Below are 16,749 nucleotides of genomic sequence, written 5' to 3'. Positions count from 1 at the left end.
ATGCCCCATCTAGTGGAGCAATTTATGAAATTGAAGCCGCCTAAGTTTACGGGAAAAGGTGACCCCGAGGCTGCACCGAAGTGGGTAGAAGAACTGAAAAAGGCGTTTGAGGTGTTGGGGTGCACCGAGCAGGAGAAAGTGACACTAGCCGTTTATCAGTTGCAGGAAAATGCGAGTGATTGGTGGAAGGCCACCAAGGGAAGAGTATTTCCGGAAGGTATCGCCCAGACTTGGGCTATGTTTACTGAAAATTTTTATGGGAAATACTTCTCGGATAGTGCCAGGGACAGGAAGATAGCAGAATTTGTGCGACTCCGCCAGGGTCAGATGACTGTCAATCAGTATGAGGCAGAATTCGCTAGATTGTCTAAGTTTGCGCTGAGGATGGTGGAACATCCCAAGGATAAGGCGCGAAAATTCCGGAAAGGATTGAGACCTGACATTTGTACCCTGTTAATACCGTCCAATCTGAGAACCTATGAGGACATCTATGATAGAGCTCAGGCTCTTGAGCGGGACCAGGTGGATAGGGCAGCCGCATCTGGATCGCGGTTTGCCCAGAACAGAGATAACCGCCGTCTGGGGAAGAGACCAATGACAGGGAATAGGCGCTTCGTCCCACCAATTAGGAGGAACCTTGGGAAACCGAACCCTCCCTCGAGCCGATTTGGGGCTTGTTTTAAGTGTGGAAGTTTGGAGCATCAGATCAAAAATTGTCCCCAACAGCGCCCTTCAGTACCCCCAGGGCAACCGCAGCAAACCAGAATAGGGAATCAAGCCGGGAATCCCCCACCAGCTAATCAGAGCAGGCCGCCAGCGCAAGGGCGAGTTTATGCTATGGCACGTAGAGAGGCGGAGGATACGCCGAGCGTGGTCACAGGTACGATTTCTTTATGTGATCGTGCTGCCTATACATTGTTTGATCCGGGGGCGACCCATTCATTTATTTCAAAGCAGTTTGTTAGATTGGTTGGAATTAAACCTGTTGTGCTCGAGACCATGCTTTGTGTGACAACCCCATTAAATGATAAAGTGTTAGTGTCATTGGGGTGTCCTAATTGTAAAATAGTGATTGGGGATAGAGGAGAAAGCATCGACTTGGCAGTGTTGGCCATGTTCGATTTTGATGTGATAATTGGTATGGATTGGCTGTCTAAACAAAATGCCGTAGTGGATTACGGCAGTAGAGTGATCCAGTTTAATCCAGATGGATATCCTAGTTTTGTATTTCAAGGAAACCGAGGAGGAACCTCGATCCCTTGGATTTCCTCGCTTGAGGTGAATAAGCTGTTGGATGAAAGGTGTGAAGGATATTTGGTAAATGTTGTGAATCTAACAGTGGTGGAACCTAAGTTGGAAGATATACCCGTAGTAAGCAATTTTCCCGAGGTGTTTCCTCAGGAATTGCCGGGTTTGCCGCCTGAGCGAGAGGTGGAGTTTGTGATTGAATTGGCACCAGGAATAGAGCCGATTTCGAAAGCGCCGTATAGGATGTCTTTATCAGAATTGAAAGAGGTAAAGGTCCAGATACAGGAACTACTAGACAAAGGCTTTATTCGCCCTAGTCTGTCTCCATGGGGAGCGCCAGTCCTGTTTGTCAAGAAGAAAGATGGAACTCTGAGATTGTGTATAGATTACCGGCAGTTGAACCAAGTAACAGTGAAGAATAAGTATCCACTGCCAAGGATTGATGATCTGTTTGATCAGTTGCAAGGAGCCTCAATGTTTTCCAAAATAGATTTGAGGACTAGGTACCATCAGCTAAGGATCAGAAATGAGGACATTCCCAAAACTGCTTTCAGGACTCGGTACGGGCATTATGAATTTACGGTCATGCCCTTCGGATTAACGAATGCCCCAGCCGCTTTCATGGATTTGATGAATCGGGTGTTCAAGGAATTCCTGGATCAGTTTGTGATAGTTTTTATTGACGATATACTAGTATACTCTAAGAGCCCCGACGATCATGAGGTACACTTGGCTGAAGTGCTACGTACCTTGAGAGAACATGCGTTGTATGCCAAGTTCAGCAAGTGTGAGTTTTGGCTCAGCAGAGTAGGATTTCTTGGGCATATCGTTTCTGGGGATGAAATTTCGGTAGATCCAGCTAAGATTGAAGTAGTTACCAAGTGGCCTAGACCAACATCAGTAACCGAGATTCGAAGTTTTCTCGGATTGGCTGGTTATTACAGGCGATTCGTGGAAGGATTTTCATCAATAGCCATGCCAATGACAAAGCTGCTTAAGAAGGAGGTGAAGTTTGAATGGGATGACAAGTGTGAAAGGAGTTTTCAGGAATTGAAACACCGGTTAACGACTGCCCCTGTATTGACCATTCCGTCGGGCCCAGGAGGATTCGAGATTTATAGCGATGCTTCGCTAAGAGGATTGGGCTGTGTGCTGATGCAGCATGGAAAAGTGGTGGCATATGCGTCGCGTTAGTTGAGGCCGCATGAGATGAATTACCCGATGCATGATTTGGAATTAGCTGCTATCGTGTTTGTACTTAAGATCTGGAGGCACTACTTGTGTGGAGAGAAATTCCAGATTTATACTGATCATCAAAGCCTCAAGTACCTATTTTCGCAAAAAGAGTTGAACATGAGGCAGCGCCGATGGATGGAGCTTCTAAATGATTATGATTGCGACATTCTGTATCACCCTGGGAAAGCCAATCGAGTGGCAGATGCTTTGAGTCGAAAGTCTAGTTTGGCGCATTTAATGGTCAAGGAGTGGACCTTGTTGGAAAGACTCAGGGATTCTGAGTTTAAGTTCGAGATGAGTCGAGTATCGAATTTGCTGGCCGCCTTGAGGATTGAGCCAGAAATTCAGGTCAAGATTAAGGAACTACAGTCTATGGACCCAGAAATCCAAAAGATTATTGAGATGGATGCAGCTAGGAGGAAACCGGACTTTCAAGTGTCTGAGGATGGAGTTCTGAAATTTAGAGGGCGATTGTGTGTGCTGGATGATATAAAACTTAAGGAAGAAATATTATCGGAAGCTCATAGGAGCAATTACAGTATCCACCCGGGGAGTACGAAGATGTACCAGAATTTGAGACAACACTATTGGTGGAATGGGATGAAAGTAGATGTGGCCAGGCATGTAGCTAAGTGTTTGACGTGTCAACAAGTGAAGGCACAACATTGTAAGCCTGGAGGATTATTGAGACCATTAGAAATCCCAAAGTGGAAATGGGAACATATTACAATGGATTTCGTGACAGATCGCCAAGAAGCCGAGAAAGGACATGATTCAATCGGGTAATAGTGGATAGACCGACTAAATCGGCGAACTTTCGGCTGCGAAAGGACTTTGAGTTGGATAGATACGCAGACTTGTATGTGAGGCAGATCGTGAGGTTGCATGGAGTACCAGTAACGATCACTTCAGACCGTGATCCGAGATTTACGGCCAACTTTTGGAAAAGTTTGCAAACGGCCTTAGGAACGAAGTTACAGTTTAGTACGGCATACCATCCACAGACAGATGGCCAGTCTGAAAGGACCATTCAAACCCTGGAGGATATGCTGAGAGCTTGTGTGATAGATTTTCAAGGCAAAAGGGAGGAATAGTTACACTTGGTGGAGTTTGCCTATAATAATAGCTATCAGCAGAGCATTCAAATGGCACCGTTTGAGGCCTTAAATGGTAAGGCGTGCAGGACGCCGGTGTGTTGGGATGAAGTGGGTGAACGGAGTATCATGGGTCCAGAGTTGATCCAGCAGACAGTTGAGGCAGTTGAGGTCATTCGAGACAGACTCAGAACACCGCAGAGTCGCCAGAAAAGTTATGCCGATCGAAGACGACGACCTTTAGAGTTTCAGGTTGGAGATTACGTGTTTCTTAAGGTGTCGCCTATGAAGAGATTATCTAGATTCGGCAAGAAGGGAAAACTGAGTCCTAGGTATGTCGGGCCATTTGAGATTTTGGAAAAGATTGGAGATATGGCTTACCGACTTGCCTTGCCGCCCAATTTGTCTCAAGTGCACAGTGTTTTCCACGTGTCGATGTTAAGAAAGTATGATCAAGACCCGACTCATGTCTTAAGGTATGAGGAGATAGAAGTGGACGATAAAGTGTCGTACGTGGAGAGACCAGTCAAGATCGAGGATAGAAAAGAGCGCGTGCTGAGGAACAAGACGATCCCGATGGTCAAAGTTGTCTGGGAGCACTATGGAACAGAAGGTGCCACGTGGGAAAGCGAAGAAATTATGAGACGTCAACACCACCAGTTATTTGAGTAGATAAGGATAGATTGTAAATTTCGAGGACGAAATTTTTGTAAGGGGGAAAGAATTGTAATAGCCCGAATTTCGATGTAATTCCGGGATCAATAAAACTGATATTAATTCGCATTTCATTTTAGTAAGTCTCGCCCAGAGCTGATCACTCTCGGGATACTAACCAATAGGGTATGGCTAATTAAGAAGCAGTACGTGGACCGGGGACCCTATCGTGAAACGGACACCGATCACGAGAGACGCTGAGGGAATATTTTGGGCCAACGTGAGCCGATCGTAGGAAAGGGTAATGGATTGGGTTTGGCCAAGGCCTACGATGTACAATAGGGACGCAGGTGATTCTGCAAGACCGAAAGTACACGTGGCCAACCAGTCCTGAACTTGAACCGAACGATCGTGACCTCTAGAACTAGTGATAATTTCTCATTCTCTCGATGATCGAGACCATTACGATACGGATAGCCCTAGGTCGATACGCGTAATCCCTAAACAGCCGCCCGTTAGTGAGAGACCCTGAAATTGAAAGTTTAGCGAGTTTTGTTCACGGAATTGGGGCCGGATTTCGATGTCGATTTTCGAAGGCTTAAGAGACTATTTTTGGGAATTTGACGTCATATCACGTTGGCCACACACGTTTGGAGTTAGTATGAGTAAAAATTGGAATTTCGGTCAGGGGATGAAAAATTACGATTTTGCCCCTCGGGACGCCAGCGTTGCTTTTCAAGGCCAAATGAGGTTATTTTTCGAGGCCGACGCCATTTTTGGGTGGCCACGCATACCAGGAGTCGTTATGGCCAAAAATTGGAATTTCGACAAAAATTAGAAAAATAATATTATTTTATTCCCGAAACTTTGACGTGGATTTTCGAGGGCTTGCGCGATGAATTTCGCGATTCCGATACCACATTATGTTGGCCACGCACATGGAGGGTTGGTACGGGCGAAAAATGGAACTTCGCCCCGGGACCGGAAAAATGACGGTTTTGCCCCTAGGCTATTTTCGGGTCCGAATTTTTGGGAAATTATTTGGGAAAATTATTGATGATTATCAGCTGCATTATCGGGGCTAAAGACCATTTTACCCTTCACTTTTTGGATCAGCTGCATTATCGGGGCTAAAGACCATTTTACCCTTCACTTTTTGGATAAGGATTAATTAAGGCCGTTAGATTAGGGGCGTTTTGGTCATTTTGCGTAGATTGGCGACACTTGGCGCCCTAGCCCCTATTATTTGACCAGAATTTAATCCTCTCTCTCTCCTCTCACCCTCACTCTCGGCCAGAGCTCTCTCTCCCCTCCCGATCACTCTTTCTCTCCCATTTTCTCTCTCGGCTTGGCTTTGCCGGAGCTCACCGCCGGCCGCCGGAGCGCCGTCGCCGGCCACCGTGCCTCGCCGTCGACCACCTCTGTCCCCAGCCTTAGCCTCAGCCTCACCCGACCACTTTCTCTCTCCTTTTCTCTCTCTTTCTCTCCCTTTTTCTCTCCAGGGTTAGCACTGCCGCCGTGCCGGAGCCTCACCGCCGCCGCGTCGGAGCCCAATCGGCTGAACTGCTGCCACTGTGACGTTGCCGACGTCCGTACGTCGCTGTTCATCGCCGTCCGTACAGTTTCCGTACGACGTTCCGTACGGTTACTGTTCACGCCGTCAGTACGGTCACTGTTCACGTTGTCCGTACGCCGTCGCCGGAAACGCCGCCGCCGGTTCCACTGTTCACCAGTGATCGGCCGCCATTCCTCGTCGCCGTGGTCTAGAAATTAAGTGAGTAAAATTCCTAAACCCGGATTAGGACTAATAGTGCGTTTTTCTGGACTAGCTTAGGTAGTATCAGTGTGTATTTCAGACTGGGTTGAGGACTGATTGGTAGAAATTGTTATCGGGAAAATTTAGTGGATTAATGAGAATTATTTGGGGAGATTAATTGGATTAAATGACCAATTTAGGAGCCCATTGGAAAATTACCTGGTATGTCCGGGTTGACTGGTTGTACGTAATTTGTGCTTAATTATGATTGATTTCGTACTACCATGTCGCATGTCGTGTGGCTGAATTATGTGGAGTGCGATTTACCAATGATTGGTTTGAAATTAATTATTGAATTGTGAATCGCACGTTGGGCCACACGGTATTAATTGGGCCAATTGAGCACGTGTTGTGATATTGAGTGATTGAATTTCATTGGTGCTCATGGCGCATTGCATCGCATGACATGGACACGCATTATGTATGCCTAGAGTGAGGCATGTGGTGGAGTTGTGCGAGAATGCGTGCCTGCCATGAGTGTATGATCACCTAAAATACCCCGAAGCGTCATACGCTGGGTTCAGATAATAATGAGTTGTGTGATCACCTAAGGACCTTCGGGTCGTGACCTTCGGGTCGATACCGTCCTCATGCACTTTGAAGCAAGACGATGCCCGGTACGTCCGGAAGACGACCATCCTCATGCACTTTGAAGCAGGCTCTGGTTCGTAAGGAGATCGGTGTTGCGCCTCATGCACTTTGAAGCGAGGCTAGAGACACCGGGCCGGATCGGTTCTGCGCCTCATGCACTTTGAAGCGGGCTAGACGCACCGGGCCGTGAATATTGTTGACTCGAGTCGTAATAAATAATAAATTGGGCGATTGCCAGTGCGTCAGTGTGGGCCAATGGGCCGGGAAATGCATATGACATGTCAACGACATTTGCATGCAGGAACATGCATGGACTGGCATGCGAGTGTGTGAGACTCGGTGCATGAGCATGTGATTGGCGTACGTGTGACTATGTGTGCCACGTATGTGCCGTGATGATTATATATTGAACTATCTAACCTGCAGGGTCAGAGAATCATTGATTGTTGTTGTGTTATGGTTTTTAAATATTTGTTTCCGGTCAGGAGAATGCATGTTAGCCTAGCCTAGGTTTAGGGGTTGTACTCGCTGAGATTCGTCTCACGGTTGTAATAACCCACATTTTCAGACCCCCGGCTTTGAGGATGGCAGGTGTGCCGATTCGTTTTGGGAGAAGCCCCGGCTAAATATGGTGTGGACCGCCGTGCCTCGTACCCTCTTTTGGTTGGTGGTTGTTGGCCCGTTTTGGCTCTTATAAATGTATTATGGGGTAGACATGAATATTGTATATAGTTGATAGTAATGAAATGTATATGTTTTTAATATGATGGTTTTAGTACTGTGCTATCCTTGATTATCTTGTTTGTGTACCGGTGTATATATATTTATATACGTCGCTTCCGCATGCGAGATGTTTATCTGATTGTTGGGCGTTGGGTCGGCGACGCGTCCTGGGACGTCGCATCAAATTCGACCTCTTCGTGGGATGTTCGCGCTTCGCGGGGTACGGGGCGTGACAGTTTTTGAATGAGCTTTAGAACAAGTTTTAGTATTATTTGAATTTTCGATAGGTGTTCAAAATGGTATACTTTATTTTGAACGTATTTGACAAATGAATGAATATTACAAAATGATAAAGATAAATGAAAATCAACGACAAAGAGTTACTTATGATTTCGAAAAAGTTATATAAAAGTATTTATGTGCCTTGGTGTTGCTTCACCAAGAAAGATGAGTTAAATTGACACTGTATTGAAGCTACATTTGGTAATGATATCTAAGATTTCATTGTTGTTTCTCTAAAAAATATCTGATAAATAGGTAATGCTTTTGGACTCCTTGAAGGAAAGTAAAACGATTTCGATAAATTTTATGAAGAGGTCAAGACAATATGAGTCAATATTTATTGTATCCAAGTACAGTTCGCCGGCACACTACAAATAACTCGAATCATCTATTGGCATCCTTGCAACTTAGTTTACATTTTCAATTTTCTAGGGAAAATTCCATATGGAAGTTGAGGTGGAGGCTTTTCTCGAAAGAGAGCCTCAAAGTGCACCGTGTCTGAAATAAGAGCTTGAAGTGGCAAAATTAGTCTCAAATAAAATATCCAAACTCGACAGCTGGCTTGTTCCGGTAGCCAGGGCAGGGGCGATTCATTCCAAATTTGCAACGGGGAAAAAAATCCTAAAAACCAAAAAAACCCTAAATTGAGTTCCAAGATTCATCGTGGATTCAAGCGCAAAAAACAAGAAGTTTCTCGCTCAAGCGCGCACAGGACATGTTTACAGGTGGCCCTTCACAGAAACTTCCCCGAGAGGGACTCTCTGATTCTGAACGTCCTGACCCTTCTGTGCATCATCATTGCCTTGGTTGAAAAATCAACACTGGTGTAAAATCCCGTTCTGTTCCTCGCTGCGCTGCGCTCGCGTCGCTTCTTCTTGATGCTCGGTTTTGGCTCCGTTCTGAACCATTTTCTCTTGACATCTGGCGATGGTTCCTTCGCATGCTGAAGCCTGATTCTCGGGAGCCGCTGCCGAGCTCCAGAGTCCTGTGTTTATGCGTGTTGTTGATGTCACGACCTTGCATCCCCCTCTCTGCTAAAAGCATTGCACCTTTCGAACAATGGTAGGCATCTTTTCTGAAGATATATTCTCCCACATTTTTTTGAAGATATATCATCAAATTAAGGTTTGTGGTTTTCGGGATTTTACCACTTTTTTTTTACCCGGTTGTGAATTTGGATGAAATCGCCTCTACCCTAGTCGCCGGAACAAGCTGAGGGGCCCTTATTTGATACTAACTTGACCACTTTTAAAATCTTATTTGAGATAATGTGCATTTCGAAATCCTCTTTTTGAGAAAATTGCTACACCTTAAATCCTTTTTTGAACTAGTATTACTATTCTAGAGCATATTTTTACAGCAGCAACAAATTCAATTTACAGTCTGCATCACACTTTAAAATAGATTCGAAGTAGTATCCCATGCTCCATTTAATGTAATTTCAATTATCTTATTGAGACGTTAAAGTATGGGGCTGCTTATGCATATTTTGCTGATAATCTCTAATAGATTCTTATGCATATCTTTGTAATAAGCATATTCTGGTAATAAATGTTTATCATTTGAATAGAAAACATATTGCAAAATTTCAAAATCAATATGCAAACTGACAATTAGTCTAGAGAAAGGACTTGCATATGTTAACTTTTCAAGTAGATATCCACTGGGCACACGGCCCAATGATAAAGGAATTGGGTAGGTGGCAGCGTTTAGTTGAGAAAGAGACAAAGAAGAGTTAGAGCGGAACAAAGTAAAAAAGAACATTAATTAAATGGCAATACTTTAAAATTGATTCGGAAACCCTTCCATGGCAAGCTTGGAACTTGATTAAGGCTTTTTCGCGTTAGGTACTTAAAATAGAAAAATAAAATGTTAGAGACTCGATTTTTTTTTTGTTTTGGTCGTAGTTAGAGACTCGATTGACTAACAGCCAAAACATTGAACCCCGGTTATCTTTTCACAGCATGATCCCAAAAATAAAGGGCCAAGCGAAAGGTGAAAACAAAGTAAGAGAAATGGAGGTTTGGGCTCTAAAGAGATTTGCCATCGCTCATAATTTTTTTTAGGTCAGAATTTGCTCATATTTAATAAGAGATGCTTGCTCATAAATCGAGCCGCACCGGAGGTCATCAAGGAGCACCACCAATTTCCCTTTTTAATCTTCTCAAACGTTTAAAGTCAATAGCTTCTTGAAACACGGGCGCCGATTGGGCATGGAGGACATTCGCATTCATTTCTTGGTGGGCGATCAGAATTGTCCAGTTTGGAACGCAGGTTCTCTGTTGTTCCTTATGCAACAAGCTATGATGACGCAGATTGCACAGAGAAAACGAGAGAGCATGACGCGAAGTTCGAACAGCTCCTGCATCGGACACTACCGAAACATCACTTGTAGGGGAGATTAGGTCCTAAAATAGGAACAGTTGGTTGTGAATTTGGCTGCTGTTGGGTCAAGGGACATTAGGTTTTGTTGAGGTCGTTAGTCTACTTCTGCTGACTCTCGTCTTGACGGTTTAGGTCAATGGTAGATGGCCATTAGCGTATCCTATTTGAAACTGTGGGTGTTGTTGGGCTTGTGTAGTTATGTCTCTCCCTTTTTGATTCTTTTGCCAAAGTAATAAAGGCGAAGCCCTGTAGCATCGCGTTTACTACTTAAACTAGGATGTTTCCGACGATCCTCGGGGAATGGATCCCGATCTCTTGATGACTGTCGGAGTGAAAAAAAAAAAAAGAAAAGAAAGAAGAAGAGTAAATCTAGTTCATTGATTGATACCTCTCGATTTTAGTGTGTTACGATATTTTATATTGGAATTACATAAAAGATACGAGTTATGACTAATTATCGCCCGAAGTCCGTCCCTTGGGGAACCATCAATTCCAAGTGGTTTTAGCTCGTTCACAATAAAGTCTGGAGGCCATGAGCAAGAGTGCACATGTTTACTGACCGATCATGACAATTTACACTTGTTATGGCCTTGAGATCACTACCGTGAATAAATCTTTCTACTAAAAATATATGCTATTAAAATCACGATGCTAATGCCGGTATAAAAAATTAAGTTGATATAGCGATGTGGCAATTTAAGTACATATTCGACTAAGTGGATCATATTCAAACACCCAATAATTAAGAACCGAGGCAATTACTTTCCAAACCAATTTTCTACTTCTGTCTTAATATCTTTAGCTGTATTCAATATGATTTATGACTGTTCCAAAAGTTCCCATCATTTGGAACCAAAGATAATGAGTTTTTTCCCTTTCTTAATTATAGTTAGATGGAACTACGGAATAGTTTTACCAAATAGACTCAATCAACCCTTCCAATCCGGCGAAAGGATTCGCTAGGAATTACTCGCTCGCGATGTAGGCCGAAAAGACCGCGCCTAATAGAAATCGAACTGGAAGAACTCGAGGCTTATCGAGGCGAAATCGCAAAATCTCGAGTCGTTTTACCCCTCAGACCCAGCGTTCGTCTTCGATGTTAGGTGATTTTTCCACCCATCAAAGAAACCTCACAACTCCAAAGAAAACACGAGCGTGTTCATAAGTCAGCAAGCACGTTGGATTGCATCAACAATAGCAACCAACCAGAAACCTATCAGCGGGAGATTTGTTGCAGGCGTTCTACTTACCCACACTCCCTCCCTTCCACCACTCAAAACTCATCCTATAAATACTCAAAAGTCTTTCATCATTCTCCATCACAGATTACCCCTAAAACCTTCCTCTGCCATGGCTTTGGTCGTTGGCAAGAACCAACCCAGCCGCCTCGCCTCGGTCGAGGAACTAGAAGACGAAGAGGACGACCTCTTTGAGATCAACTTAGAGGCCGTCGACAAAACCCCGCCACCGAACTACTTCTGGGACGACACCTCTTGCTTTGCTGCCGCCGCCACCGCCGCGACCAGCGGCGGAACTACGCGGTTCGCCAACTGCCTTTTGCCCGCCGAGGAAGTCTCCAGCGCCATCCCAGCGAAGTCGTTCGATGAGTTACCCGGATGTAGTAGCTGGAGGTTGTCGTTTGCGGAGACGTCGAGGTTTCTGATTATGGGTGCTGGTCAGTCACTGACCCTAGGGAAGCTTCTCGAGCTCCCATTGTCAAGGGCTCTCATGTACGATAATATAGCTAGAGGAATTTGATGCGACTTATGCGATCTTTGTAGCTGAAAAAAAAAACCAAGAAAGATAGTTGCGTATATAGTTGAAAGTTAGATATATGTCGGATTGATTATGTGTTTCTGCTTTTTGCACTATACTGCACGGTTGGAAGATGGAAACTTGTGCGGTTCAGATTTGGTGTTCTTGTTCGTGGAGTTTCAGTTGAAATCATCGATTCTTGCGTGGAAATTTAGGAGCTCAAGCCGTACAATATTCTTCGAAAGAATGATGGAGCAATGGACTGTGCATAAATGCACTGAGTTCAAACCCTTGCGATGCCCTTAACCTTGAAACTAGAGTAGATACGGACTTTTTTTACCTTGTCGCGCCCTTTCCATGATCATCATGTAGGTAACCCGCTTCCAGCTCTGGAATCTACAAGGAAACTCGTCCTGTTCGTGACTTATGAGTCGCAGCAGGAGTTCGATCAACACCGTTCTTTAAAAACCCGGTTACCCGTCGGTAATCTCTAGTAAGGTTGAAATCTTGGGAACAAAACCGGCTCGAAAAAGGGGTTAAGCAATGGGCAGCTGTAGTCTTTGGGAACAAACTGGCTCGAAACGCCTCTTCTCATCCTAGACATGATCAGACTATCTTAAAGATCCCTATACAAGAACAACTCACTAGAGTACCATTTTCCAGATTCCACGAAATCAGTCAAAACGCATGACAAGTTTGATAAACATCTCGGGTTTTTTTTTTTTGGTAAGGTAAGAGGATTATATACTTTTCAATTCACAAGATACAGCAGAAAAGCCGTACACAAAAACCTCATACCTAACGCAACACAGGTGTTGCGATAGTTGCAAAGGTGTCGCGGCTGACTAAAGCTAGCGGGCGCTACAAGCTGCAGGGGCCCGGGTGATAAGAAGAACGAGCTGAGCCTCTAACAAGCGGACTAAAGAGCCACAAAGGAACAACAACTACAGAACATTAAGAAAAATAGATGTCGGGATGTCCCAGCTGGCCTGGATTCTTCTATTGCGCGGAGTATCTGCAACAGGCTTGAGAGAAAGAGCCTTATCTCGAACAGCTTTGACAAGATGGTTCCGCATCGCAGGCAGGAAAATGGTCCCATTTCTAAATAGGAAGTTGTTACGCTCTATCCAAATGAGGTGGCATAGAGCTCCAAGTGCAAACCGAGCAAGGCGGTGATGGAAGCTGTTGCCAGCAATGGATGTGGACGCCCAACGGAGAAGATGTTGCCAAGACCCGTTGTGCTAGGGGAAATACATCTCGGGTTTTTTTGTTTCAAAAAGATTTCACTTTATGAAAGGAAGATTCATTCTCAAACAGATGCCAAGTCCCTCCACCTATTCAGAAATTGCGAGGTCACCAACGTCATACCCCTATCTATACTGCGATGTGATGCAAAAAATACAAGCGAGGGCTGTGTAGTGAAATTATTGCAGACGCTAATCATCACAGAAATTACAGTACTCCATGTTTTTTTTTTGTTCAAAACAACAGTCCATGTTCATCACGAACATTACTCGCGAAGAACACGATCATCCCAGAAATGTAATATGAACAGTAAGAAACATCGCAAGTAAGGACAACACCGATGGAAGGTGAAATCAATGGAAGCATGTTCATATAAGAAGAGGCGATGCAAGAAATACCAAACAATCATCATAGATAGTTATTACAGCTACTACCGTGTCTGTAAACTCAATCGACATGAATTACAAACATAAAGTACAACCTTAATTTAAGGCGTTGGGTAAGGAAAACAAATTAAAATTCATAAAAGAAAAGCTGATAATTTGATTACTATAGAAAAGAGTGAGTAATTTCCTAATAGTGTTGGTAGGTTACAAAAAAGTTTCTCAAAATTAGGTGACCGGTAATTTTTTTTATCAATACTGCTTTTTTACACTCATCAATCCTTTCAGAAATCTACAGGCATGAAATAGGAATATATATATATTTTAACAAAACGGTAGAATGTGTTCCACTTCATATATGTAAGGTAATTCACATGTCATGTCAGCTTGCAAAGAAAAATAAACTTGTATGTGATATCATTTTTTTTCTTGTTTCTCTCACAGAAGTGCCAACATCTATATCAAGCAGTCAGGTTCGAAAGATGGGCTTCGCTAAGAGAGAAAATTCAAATAGACAGTGTTAATAATTCATTTCCATTTAAGAAGTAGGGAAACCTATTGTGCATCTTCAAAAGTTATTGAAAATGCAATGGGCGCGAGTGCTAACCTTTCTCTCCATATATACGATCGAACCCCTGAACTTAGGCATCGAGGTTTCCGCACAAAGCAAGCCAATACGATCATACATACCTAAGACAATAAACATCACTTTGATGTATGACTCAAATTTAGAACAGAGAAGATTTTAAAAACCTTATTATCATGTACCGGGTATTTGAGCTTGCAAAATGTTGAGTTACTTCTGTGTACATCATCCTGCGTACACATAAATCTTTCCGAACCGAAGTACCCGATGCGTACCATGCGTGTACACATCATCTATTCAGTTGGCGGACTTCTAGGTTTGGAAAAGTAATTGCTATACATGTTTGGCAAAAGGAAACTTGCTGGTTTGGAAATAGATGCCGACATGCTGTCAAAACTAGCAAAAGAAACGTGTCTCTGAGATAACTCCGCAAATCTGACAGTTAATAAGACTGAGAGATGGGAAATTGATGTTCCCTTGGCGTGATGCCAATGCTCCAACTTTATTCTTCATGTTTGAGCTGGAACACAACACACTCAGGCCCCAGAAGAAACCCCCAACTTGGCATTTAGCATAAAATAAAAAGCAAACATGCTGGTTCACATCTCACGTGCCATCTCATGATTTTCCTTTTGAATATAACAAGAAGAGATGATGAGAGACTATCGGAGAGAGAGAGAGAGAGAGAGAGAGAGAGAGAGAGAGAGAGAGAGAGAGAGAGAGAGCAGTTTTGACATGCTCAAATCTGGAAATAATCAGTCACAAATCCATTGTCTTTGGATGGAAAGACAACCATGGCAGACTTTAACAGGTAACAACATAAAAATAGAGGGAGAGAAAGTTCAGTTCTCTTGGTTATTTGTGTTACAACAAGATCCCTGGACTGATTTTGAAGTGCGAATGAGAGAGAGAGAGAGAGAGAGAGAGAGAGGGGGGGGTGTGGGGGTGGGGTGGAGGGGAGAGAGGGAGGGTGTTCAGATCAGCGTCTTCTTGCGGCGGTTTCCCTCTGGGCGTTGAAGTAAACAGCTGCAACCGGAAGGTCGAGGTCGTTCTCAGCGGCAAAGTTGCGGGTGCTAAAGCAATCTCTCGAAGAAGGCTGGCTTATTTGCTGTCGCTGTTTTTGTCTGAAGAGGATGAAGACAAACCGGTGGATCCCTATGTTAGGCCTCGGGATCTCGTAGCTCACCACTTCCCTTCCTGTCATAATTTGCAAAGAAAGCCTCAAACCAAGTAATCCTATGTCGTATGTCCACGCTCATGTACACATTTTATATTGAATGATTCTTGTATGGGCATAAAGTTTGTTCATAAATCCATCTGAATCATCAGACTTGTGAGTCACTGCTTCTAAAGTTATGCTAGTCCGCATAATGCAATGTTCCAACGCGATCACCTTAGCTAGGCTAGGCTTAACACAATTTCCTGGCGATATTATTATCATACGGTTAGGATTTTAGATAGAATAATTCTTCGGATGTTGTAAAATCAATCAAGACATAAGTTGTCGCCACGGAGAGAGATTAGATGATAAATGAAGTAATATGAAGGATAGACATACCGAATGTTGCATCCGTAGTACCAGGAATATTAGTGACAATCCTGCCGAATGATCATGCACAAAATCAATAATTTGACGGAATACTCGATCAAAATTACATCTCATTTGAATGGGACTGAGTTAATGAAACAATCTACCGTAATTATGATGCAAACTCATGCACACATTATATGGTTTCTAGTAGGAATCACTTACCAGTGAAGGTGCTCTCTCAAGTAAGGATCACTCGGACCCGGAACATCTGGATCTGTCATGACCTGCCCGAAACGAGGAAAAGAACAATATGACTCTTATTATTGATCATCTTTGATGCAGAAATGAAAGTCCTAAAAGAAGATAAATTTGTGCGATACCAGAGTGAAGAAGGACCTCATGTCACCCTCATGAATCTCAACCCTAGGTCTGGCGGCAACTGAGGAAGGGTAGATCTCATGCCCATTATTCACTTGCTTCCCATCGTATTTCACACTCATTCTTATGTTTGGAGTGAATGGGTCGATCACATCCCCAATCACTCTCCCAACTGTCAGAGGCTCGAAAGCCCTTGCCATCTCTCTCCCTCTCTTCCTCTCTCTCTCTACTGAAGCAGAGAAAACTTTTAGGGTTGTGCAAAGAAATGATCTAAATAGGCACTGAAGGCGAGTTTCTTGAACTTGGAAACCCTTATATTTATAGTGTTGCAAACAAACAGCAGGTGTGGGCGCATGTGATTTGAGAGAGAAAATAATAATGCGTGTCAAGTGTCAACCAATTTGTACATCGAAACAGAAAGGTAACTAGATTCTACCAGTTATGGTTTAGCTTGGACTCTTGACCCTTTTGCGTGGTGGAAGCGGAAACCCTTTACAGAAGCTCTGGTTTTTATTCCTCATTGATTAGAGGATTGATATTATTTGTCGGCTTTATGGGATTTTTATTTGATTGCAATTGATGATTTATGTGATTCTCTGTGCCATGCCTCTTCGTGTTGGGTCCCCAAGAATCAGTTCTTGATTAGCTCCCAACCCTTCTCGCCAAGTGTGTTCACTCAATTGGAGAGCGGTGAATGTTCTTATACTTCAGGTCGGAAAGCAAATCATAAACACTATTTTCAATTGTAGGGTCCTCATAAGGATGCAAGTTGTCCATTTCTGGTCATATCTAGACATGAACAAAAGAAAAAGGAAAGAAGTGAATTATATACCTAAACCTTT

General features: G+C 43.5%; 2 protein-coding genes across 2 annotated transcripts; one reads left to right on the top strand and one right to left on the bottom strand.

The window, feature by feature from the left end:
* Positions 1 to 10,039, top strand: LOC115675274 (uncharacterized). The gene is made up of 2 exons (XM_030597870.1): positions 1 to 880; positions 9,960 to 10,039. The coding sequence occupies exons 1-2, from the start codon at positions 1 to 3 to the stop codon at positions 10,037 to 10,039; spliced, it is 960 nt and encodes a 319-aa protein (XP_030453730.1).
* A 4,675-nt stretch (positions 10,040 to 14,714) lies between these two features.
* Positions 14,715 to 16,320, bottom strand: LOC115675329 (protein TERMINAL FLOWER 1-like). The gene is made up of 4 exons (XM_030597934.2): positions 15,910 to 16,320; positions 15,752 to 15,813; positions 15,557 to 15,597; positions 14,715 to 15,195 (listed from the first exon to the last, which is right to left on the bottom strand). The coding sequence occupies exons 1-4, from the start codon at positions 16,105 to 16,107 to the stop codon at positions 14,978 to 14,980; spliced, it is 519 nt and encodes a 172-aa protein (XP_030453794.1). The 5' UTR covers positions 16,108 to 16,320; the 3' UTR covers positions 14,715 to 14,977.
* Positions 16,321 to 16,749: the final 429 nt, after the last annotated feature.

The sequence above is a fragment of the Syzygium oleosum genome, unplaced genomic scaffold (assembly GCF_021117445.2).
Source record: "Syzygium oleosum isolate NSW1041296 unplaced genomic scaffold, Sole_v2.1 Sole_v2.28, whole genome shotgun sequence".
Taxonomy (NCBI): domain Eukaryota; kingdom Viridiplantae; phylum Streptophyta; class Magnoliopsida; order Myrtales; family Myrtaceae; genus Syzygium; species Syzygium oleosum.
Note: the sequence above shows the minus strand (reverse complement) of the source record. Positions and strands in the feature narration are given on the sequence as shown.